The following is a 9,960-nucleotide window of genomic DNA, read 5'->3' as shown; positions in this document are numbered from 1 at the left end:
CTGGTTGTTGCTGGCAAAAAGTTCTAAAGTTGCTTGCTAAATACTTTCCACTGACAAGGTGCAGTGTGTATGCTGTTGGGACAAGTTTTCTTGTTATATACCCTGTTATTTCAAAGTGTTTATATCTGTTATTCTGTTATGTCAGCACGCTATTATTAAGATGCTTTTAGCTTAACATGGACATATTTTGGAAATAATTTAGCCCCGCCTTTTGGAGGTTTGTCCTGAGGTGAGGCTGATATAAATAACAGTTCACAGACAGTTAAGGTGAGATAGACTCTGGAACTCTGGCAGGTATGACTGGAAAGACTCTCGTCTTGAGAGACTCCCAAAGGCACCGCGCGTCTTGACGCACAAAACCTTTTTTACGCCCACAGCGTTTCTGCGTTTTACGTTGGAATCTTGCAACTCAGAAACCTCTCGCAGCATGAAGTTCGAAGTGTTGTGCGGAAACCACGATGTGAAGCATTTTGACGTGCCCAGTGATGGAGAGGGGAAAGAGCAGTTTCCTCTCACTCCAGAGGAGGAGCTGGGGTCTGATGGAGATTGCGTTGACAACAGCCCGCCGCTCGGTGCTGCAGGCGGGAGCAACAAATCCAAACCGTACACACGGAGACCCAAGCCCCCGCTTTCCTACATCGCTCTGATCGCCATGGCTATCCGGGATTCTTCCACCGGACGTCTGACTTTGGCGGAAATAAACGACTACCTGATGAAGAAGTTCCCCTTCTTCAGGGGGAGTTACACCGGCTGGAGGAACTCTGTGCGACACAACCTGTCTCTGAATGACTGCTTTCTCAAAGTGCTCAGGGACCCGTCCAGGCCCTGGGGGAAAGACAATTACTGGATGCTCAACCCTAACAGCGAGTACACGTTCGCTGATGGGGTGTTTCGTCGCAGAAGAAAGCGCATCAACAAACAGTTTAGTCGGGAGCAGGAGATCTCTGAGCGTGCGATGGAGCCGCAGATTATAGACAAACCTGATCCAAATACCAAGACTGAGCCAAGCACCAAGTTTACGAGCTCATTTGCAATTGAGACCATCCTCAGCAAACCTTTCAATAGAGACTCAACCAGGCAACCTTTTTATCCTGCATTTATCTGGCCATACTCTGAACTTAGGACGCATTATTCAAGCGCATCCGCTTTCTTCCCGTATGTTTAGACTCACTGTCTTGTGCACTTGATGCTTTCATGAGGCTAAAAGAGATATATATTTTTTTCGTTGTTTATTTTTCTGTTTGAAAGTCATCAGTAAATGTTTTAATTTATTCCATATTTGATAGTTGAGTGGTGTTTTTAAAGCTTTGCATCCCTGAGTTGTCTTTATTTAACATACTGTTAACAAAAATGAATTGTAAATGTTACTGTATAATATAACTTTATTTTTATTTTTTCATAGTCTCAAGATGCACTTTTTTTTCTTTAAAAATGTTATGATAAGAATAACAGCTGAAACAGTAAAAAAAAAAAATGCGATCAGCAGGAACAATAAATGCTACATAATAAATAAATGGTGCTTTTGTTTTCATTGCAGCTATTTACATTTTGATCAGTTGTAAATATCTTTTTATGGATATCTCTTATGGGGGGAGGGAAGGCAGGTGCGCAGATGTCAACAGGCGCGAGCCGTAGTATACCTGCACATGCAGTCTATAACTGAGCATATGATTATTACATAGTAATAAACACTATATGCCAATTCGCAAATGGTTAATTATATTATATTTTGTTCTACCAAGTCTTTATAACCCACCACAGGGATATATCCAAAGTGCCATTGCACTTCTAGAGTCAGGTCCTTTCTTCCTATTTGAAACAATACTGAAATAATATGTACATTGGATGAAGCAGAAGGAAGAGGGAATGTCACAAATGTCAAACATGAATTCAAAATAAATCAAATCTCTCTTTCACCAATTTCTCTGATTTGTATATCTATTTATTTATTTGTCTAGTTGCAATTTTTATTTTAAGATAAGTATTCCATCCCTCATGTTTTCCCAGAAAGAGAATTTTCGAAAATATCAATCCCCGTTTTTAAATTCTGAGCTAAACTGATGATGGACCAAAACACAGAATGAAACAAACAGGCAAAAAATAAATAAATACAATACAATACAATACAATACAATACAATACAAACTCGTTATAGTGGATACAAGGCGCAAATGATCATTTATTTTCACTCTAAATGTTAATGTACCATATTTATTTACAATACAATCAACAAACAAGGAACATATCTATAAAAACCATCACCAATTTACTTTACAGTTGATTCTAAATGTTGCCTTGTTTGTTAATTGGCTCGGTATCCAACCCATGGACATAAGATTAGACCCCGGGTCGACAGCTTTCGCTTATTGGTGCTGACGTGATTTGGTGGCGCCATCTTGGGGCGGTCAACATCTCGCCTATATATATATATATATTAATATATATATTTTAACTTTGTCAATTATTCTGTTATTTTTATACACTTTTTAAGGTCAAACTTAAGGGAACCCTTTTGCTGTAATCTGTACACCAATAAAAATATTGGTGCTGCAACGCCAATATTTTATCACCCTTTATTGTCACACAATTTACCCATTGTGTGATGTAAAGCCATGTGGGATGGTGTTGAGGTCCTTACTAAAGTTCGGGTCATTAACCTTTAGGAATGTTGAATTAAAATATAGCCAATCTAAACACATGATTTAGAAAAGCGTTGACTGGCCTACAGCCTCAATAAAACAACAATAAAAAAAACCTGAAAGCAATGCCATTCTAGGCATGCATGCACTGAATTGTTTATTGTTGTTATGTAAGGCATGTGCCCTAAAGTTTTATATTTCAAAGAATATACTTTTATATTGGTTCTGTCCTCTGCGGTTTCTTTTTCTTATGTTGTTTGCCAATACAAGGAGGGGTAGAGAAGGCTATAGGACATGTTCAATTAATTAAATGTAACCGTTTTTTTATTATTATTATTATTATTATTATTATTATCTAGTTTTCATTTAAATCTACCTCAGTTGAGAGACAGAGCTGCAGAAGTTCAAATCCTGTTATACTGACTTGCCCTGCACTGCCATCTCCTGGTAACAGAAAGGAAAGGCAGGTGTTTCAAGCATTTAGTAGGAGACACGTATTTAAAAAAATCGCAGCAGACGTCAAAACTCATTGATGACGAGCCCGTCACACCAAGCTCTCTAATTTTTTTAAAGAAAGAATTAGTGCATCTCTTTTTTATTCAAACTCCAGTTTCAGCGACTGCTCATCTTGTAGTAATTAGACTGATATTAGTTTGGCTTCTTATGCAAAATCCAGGAATCCTTAGTTTTTTTTAAGATCCGAGATGAAGACAAATCTGTTACCGCTTATTAAGGTAACTGTATGGTCTTGAAATATATGTAACTTTTATTCATTTTTTTGGATATTTTTTGTAGCACTGGTCTTTTTTATTTTTTTCTTTCCCTGTAAAATAATGGCACAATTACCACCGACACAAAAACGCTCCAAAACGCTCCACCTTTTACCAAAAAAGAAGCCTCGTGTTTTTATTATTGCACTATTATTGGAAACAAATTTTAAATTAAACAAACATTAAATACTTAAACACATTAGGGGAATTTGTTCCCCTTTTTGTAGAAAATCAATCGATTTAGAGCTAATCCTTAAAATAGGCTTTGCACGTCTACCATAATTGTTCTTTTTAGCCATGTTCAATGAAATGATACAGCGGGATGTGGGTAGAAACTTAACATTTTCGGGGCGAAAAAAAAAGAAAAGTGACCATCCGTCTTTGCTGACGGACCAGACTCCTATAGTTCGCATGCCAAACCGTCACTCAGATTGCCGCAAATGACCCTGGCCTCCATTTTGGACATTCCTGCTCTGGTTCTTGCATTTTTTTCTTTTCATTCAGCTCATTTCACATGTTTTTACAGAGTTTTGTTAGAATACTCATAAAGAACAAGGAATCAAAGTCCGGGTAATTGTCTTATGTCTTTTGATCATTTCCCCGTTGACAGACTGACCTAATACCTGATTTCATATCAACCGATCTATGATGGGACAAGGCTCCCATTGCATTTGGAAGACAAACAAGCCCACAGCGTTACAGATCCTCCACCATGCTCACGCCCACTACAGTGAGCATGGGGGCTTTTCCACATACTTTCTTTTGTTTCACCTCGAAACATTATGGAATATATATATTTTTAACTTATTAAGTCAAAGCACACAATTGCATTTAAAGTTTCAGAAACGTTTGGCAAAATCTGCGATTTTTATGATAATATATCAGAAAACTGGAAAAACCTATTACGGTGAAATAAAATCTGTTGGTTGTTTTCGGGACTAGTCTTTTTTTGTATTTCTTTGCTGCCCTCCCCAAAGCGTATTATTTAAATCCCCTTTGCCATCTTCCACAATTAATGCCCACTTGCATGAGATTCTCTGCTCAAGGAGTCTGAAGACATTGTTTTTTAATCAGAGGTTTAATTTAACTCTGACAAAATAGTAAATGACAAATGCTCCAGTGACAGTTAGCAAAATTATATAAAACAAATAAATATATTAAATGTATAATAATACAGGACATTTTATTCAAAGCACATTTCAGGACACTCAATATCACTTTACAAAAAACAATAAAAGTACACAATATCATACAATATACATTAAAAACAGTGGAGGTATGAGGTTTTGAACAGATGAGTTTTTAGCCTTGATTTAAAAAGCTTTTGTCTGAGGTTACAACACTTGTACAACTGACCTTTTCTTTTTATTTTAACTCAATGTTTTTTCAGTTCAAGGTTGTATTTTCAGATTTTTTTAGAGTGAGATCATGCCTTTGAAATAACTTGTTAAAACAGCCTAATACAAATATTAACCATTATCTGTCTGTTTTTTCATTGTCAGTTTATTTATTTGCTGCCCAAAGAGCTGAACGGTATAAATAACTTATATTTTATGGGGATTTTTGGTTTTAAACTAGATTTTTTTCCCTCCAAATTAATGTTTTCAACGTGGCAAATATGTGGTGAATTTCAGTTGTGTTAATAACCATAAATGTGATACCGTTATTCACATGAAAGAAGAATTCATCATTATACTGTATACCATGGGTTTCTTACTGGTTGCTGATTATGCACATTCATTGAATGTAAACAAGCAGAAATAAGAAGGAAATAAAATAATGATCCCAAAAAAAGCAAAAAAAAACAAAAAACAAAACAAAAACACAACAAACAAACAAAAAGGTTACTTAAGAAAATGTAATTGTTCATTTTAATTAAACATCCTATTTGACAATCTCATTCAAGATAAACGTATTATTATGTCATATATTTGCTTACCTACAAAAAAAAGGTAATCTCTTCTGCATTGACCTATCAATTGCCCTTCATGAACAAAACTTTATTTTTTGTGACCTGATTTATTTGCTTTTATCCATTGTTATACTGGCATAGGCATAGCCTAACATCAGCAGAAAGTAACAAAAGATGAAAAGGAAAAGGTAAGTTGATATATTTATCTAACTAAAATTAAGCGAAAACTTAAAAGAAACAACAAGATAAATATTAGTTTTAATATACAAGAAAAAGAAGAGTTTTCATAATTAAATTTCGTGACCAAGGCCAATAGCTCTTTTAAAAGTACAAATCAGGTTTAATAAAGATCAATAATATACCTCCCTTTTTAGGATTAGTGGCAACAACCATAACATCAGCTCCTGTTTAAGCACCACAAACACAGTCATCATAATTAAAGGTTTTCCCACTCAGATGGGAACTGTTTGTTATTTGTGTCCAGAGATGTCATACCAAAGTTGATCAGGAGGGGGCAGCACTTTAAAAGAAACATTCTGCAATTTTCTAGTCTGTCCGGACTATATCTATGTACAATTTTATATAACTTTTTAAGAACATTAATAAGCAGATGAATACAACATATAAGATACGAGTGCTTTTTTCGTTTTTGTTAGTTTTCTTTTCTTTTTTTTACTTGATTTATTTAGTTATTTAAGCTATTTATTTGCTTCTGGGGTTGACTGACTCTTATGTAATCAAAATAATTATGCTAAATTGTACATTTTGATTTTAAATTAAATCAAAGTTCAAAGATGATCTGATTTTTCTAATATGTACTGTTGTTCTCTTTCTTACCTCAAGAGGGAACCAAGCTCTTAATGTTGGTGGTAAAAATTGAACAACGCGCTCTTTCTTCATTTTAAAGTTACATGAGAATAAAAGTTATATAATCACAGTAATTCATTCTGTTTGTTACACGTATTTTTTTTTCAATGATCTTTACGAAAGTTATTTAAGGAACTGCGACAGGACTTTTGATATTGTTTTTTTTTATTGTTTCGTAAGATTTCAAAAGGAGGCTATATATGGCCTATTAGTGTGAACATACCGCTATGCCAAAATATATCTAGAGATATTGTGATAATTAAAATCATATACACATGTTACTTTTTGTTTTGTTTTGATAGACCTTTTGTGAGTTTTAAAATGAAAATGTAATCAAAACAACAATTGTAAAACCACAGTAATCTGATTTTAACATCATATACAGTCAATACCAAAATATGTTTCGTGTATAAATCTCCCTATACCACATAGCCTAATAAATAATTTTTGTTTAGTTTTTTTCTGGAAAACAATTTGTCAAAGGAGTGTTCATTGTTACGGCTTCAATTTTCTCTGGAATAAGTGAACCCTGTTATGCCTGTGATGGTGCCCAGTCGTGAATAGTTTAGATTATCAGGAGTTTAAAGGGGACTTGGTGGGCAGAGCGCTGCATTAGGTAAAAAGGCCCGTCATGAACTGTGTAAACAGCCCAGGGCGGTGGAAAAAGTTCATGCCCGGGTCCATGTAAGAAGAAACCAGCGGAGCGCTGCAGGCCACCACGCGGACTCTTAATTAAGGCGACCTGAGGAGGATTTCAGGAAAACTGGGACTATTTGGTGTCTCACGGTGATCGGTGAGGCTTTTAACGCGCTGCTGTTCCCTACAGTCGGAGGAAGAGGCCTTAAGTGTCAGTTTATCATTGAACTTTTGGTGTTTTGGTCGTTTTATTAGACTTCAACGCCTATAAAGCTCAGCATTATTTTTTACAACACAATGTTTTAATGATTTTTCCAAGTTAAAATAATGATAAAAATGGTCTAAAACTTACCAAAAACTAAAAAAAAAAAAAAAAAAAAAAAAAAAAAAAAAAAAAAACACACTATTGAACTTAATGCGTGTGTGCTTTATTTATTTATTTTTTTTTTGCATGCATTTTCCTGTAATAAACTCTCTCACCTACATTCTGCGTATTTTCAGCGCAAACTGTCTTTAATTCTGGAGTTAATTAGACCTAAGTTAATTTGCTCTCTCGAACTGACCTTTTCCGCTTTGAACTCACACTGATCAACATTTGGTGCTGGGGTTTGCATGGATGTAAGGGAATCAATTTGCTCTACTGATTTTCTTTTAAATTGAACCATTCGTGACCATTTTCAAAAAAAAAAAAAAAAAAGGCTTATGGTTTAATTAGTAATAGTTCATGTTTTCATCTCAGTTCAATAGCAATGCACAAAAAAAAAAAACACTTGAAAATTGGGTTGAAAATAAAATTACATTGAGAAATGAAATATATTATATTCACTATATTATCAATCTAAACTTCAGAAATGTCACAGCATTTTTCTTTCACATAAAAAAAACCCCCAATAAGGTTGATTTGTTGACTGATAGAGGACGCACCGTGCAGGAACATGTCTTCATGTTCTGCCTGTGTGTGTCTGTTAGTTGCTCTGTCACGTCTGAAGTTTTTTTGGCAGGAGCGCGCTGGGAGTTACTGACACCTCCTGAAGCCTTTCCTCAGAGCCGTGAGTGTGGCCAGCCAGCAGCGCCCGTCTGCTAGAATTGTGCGCGGCCTGGCTTTCCATTGGACGACCCGAACGCTTCGGAAAAGGAGGCGTGGCTTCCCCGGCAGCAAAAAAAGGAGGAAAGAATTTAACTGCGCAAAAAGTCTTGTGTGGTGACGGATGTTCCAAAGTTCAGAACTTTTTTTTTCTCCAAATAGTCCCAAGGATGGGGACGGCTTGAAGACAATTCGCTTTTGTTTTTGTTAGTATTTTACAGAAAAGCAGCAAGGAGCTGGGATTTGACTCATCACCAGAGGGAGAAGTGCAGCTGACTCCTTGCAGACTCTGGATCAAAGTGAAGACATGCAGGCTCGCTACTCTGTCTCCAGCCCCAACTCTCTGGGCGTCGTGCCGTACATCAGCAGCGACCCCAGCTACTATAGGGCCGCTGCCGGTGGGAGCTATACGGGAATGGCAGCGCCCATGAACATGTACTCTCATGCGGCTCACGATCAGTACCCCGCCAGCATGGCCCGGGCATACGGACCATACACCCCGCAGCCTCAGCCCAAGGATATGGTAAAACCCCCATACAGTTACATTGCGCTCATCACCATGGCGATCCAAAACTCGCCCGACAAAAAGGTGACCCTGAATGGGATTTACCAGTTCATCATGGAGAGGTTTCCATTCTACAGAGACAATAAGCAGGGATGGCAGAATAGCATCAGGCACAATCTCTCTCTGAATGAGTGTTTTGTCAAGGTGCCCCGTGATGATAAGAAGCCCGGCAAAGGCAGCTACTGGACCTTAGATCCGGACTCTTACAACATGTTCGAGAACGGGAGCTTCCTGAGAAGGCGGCGGCGCTTCAAGAAGAAGGACGCGCTGAAGGAGAAGGAGGAGCGGCTGCAGAAGGACCTGCCGCCGAGGCAGCAGGGCCGGGAGCAGGAGCAGGGCTCCCAGCCCGTCAGGATCCAGGATATTAAAACGGAGAACGGGTCCGTCACCCCGCCGCAAGCCGATTCGCCCTCTTTGAACACGGTGCCCAAAATCGAGAGCCCAGACAGCAGCAGCAGCGCGTCTAGCGGGAGCCCCCACAGCATCCCATCCAACAGGTCCATCGGGATGGACAGCTCCGAGCACCAGCACCACGGTCAGGCTCCTACGCAGGGTTTTAGTGTGGACAACATCATGACCTCCCTCCGGGGGTCTCCGCAAGGGGTCAATGAGCTCCCCTCCACTCTGGCCGCCACTAGGACAGCAGGTATAACGCCATCTTTGTCCCTAAACTATTCTCCAAGTCAAACATCTGTCTATAGCTCGCCTTGTAACCAGAACTCCATCTCCACTACCTCCAACGCTACCTATCATTGTAACATGAGCCTTTATGCCGGGGACAGATCCAGCCACTTGGCACCGAGCACCGTGGATGAAACATTGCCAGATTACTCGGTCACGACCACCTCGTCCTCTCTGACGCACGCTAACCTGAACTCCGGGCAGGAGGGCCCCCATACCCACCAAGGGAGGCTAGCCTCATGGTACCTGAACCAGGCCGGGGAACTGGGCCATCTTGGCGCAACTTACCCTGCGCAACAGCAGAACTTCCACTCTGTCCGCGAGATGTTCGAGTCACAGAGGATTGGCTTGAATAATTCACCGGTGAATGGGAATAACAGCTGTCAGATGTCATTCCCACCGAGTCAGTCCATCTATCGCACGCCGGGAGCTTTTGTGTATGACTGCAGCAAATTCTGACCAAAATCCAAAGAGAAAAGAAAAAAGATGGAAGGGAAAGATCAGTATTCTGTTTAACCACATCGTGTTTGAACTTTGACATTAAAACTCATCCTTTTACCTCTGTTTTTCCTGCCCAGTGGCAGGGTGGACTAATGTGAGACAAAAACACAGAAAAAAGACTTGATTTTGTTTTTTTTTGTTTTTGTTTTTTTCCTAAAGAACAGTGTTACTGCAAATAACACGTAAGTTTCTCTTTTTTTTGTCATATGTTAAAGATGTGTCTTGGACGTGTACAATTGCATATAAAGTAATTTATTTTTAAAACTGTCACCAAATATCATGGACCAAACACCCAAAAAGTGTTT

General features: G+C 38.5%; 2 protein-coding genes across 2 annotated transcripts; both read left to right on the top strand.

The window, feature by feature from the left end:
* Positions 1–262: 262 nt before the first annotated feature.
* On the top strand, positions 263–1,622 carry LOC107090019 (forkhead box protein Q1-like). The gene has a single exon (XM_015383153.1). It carries the CDS (start codon positions 428–430, stop codon positions 1,163–1,165), a length of 738 nt encoding a protein of 245 aa, XP_015238639.1. The 5' UTR covers positions 263–427; the 3' UTR covers positions 1,166–1,622.
* A 6,375-nt stretch (positions 1,623–7,997) lies between these two features.
* On the top strand, positions 7,998–9,954 carry LOC107090009 (forkhead box C1-A-like). Its single transcript, XM_015383141.1, has one exon. It carries the CDS (start codon positions 8,216–8,218, stop codon positions 9,611–9,613), a length of 1,398 nt encoding a protein of 465 aa, XP_015238627.1. The 5' UTR covers positions 7,998–8,215; the 3' UTR covers positions 9,614–9,954.
* Positions 9,955–9,960: the final 6 nt, after the last annotated feature.

The sequence above is a fragment of the Cyprinodon variegatus genome, unplaced genomic scaffold (genome assembly GCF_000732505.1).
Source record: "Cyprinodon variegatus isolate N-32 unplaced genomic scaffold, C_variegatus-1.0 Scaffold277, whole genome shotgun sequence".
Taxonomy (NCBI): domain Eukaryota; kingdom Metazoa; phylum Chordata; class Actinopteri; order Cyprinodontiformes; family Cyprinodontidae; genus Cyprinodon; species Cyprinodon variegatus.
This window is presented reverse-complemented; position numbering and strand designations above follow the sequence as displayed.

What these genes read in the sequence shown, in the direction of transcription:
- LOC107090019 (XM_015383153.1), top strand. Translation starts at nt 428, where the DNA reads ATGAAGTTCGAAGTGTTGTGCGGAAACCACGATGTGAAGCATTTTGAC.
- LOC107090009 (XM_015383141.1), top strand. Translation starts at nt 8,216, where the DNA reads ATGCAGGCTCGCTACTCTGTCTCCAGCCCCAACTCTCTGGGCGTCGTG.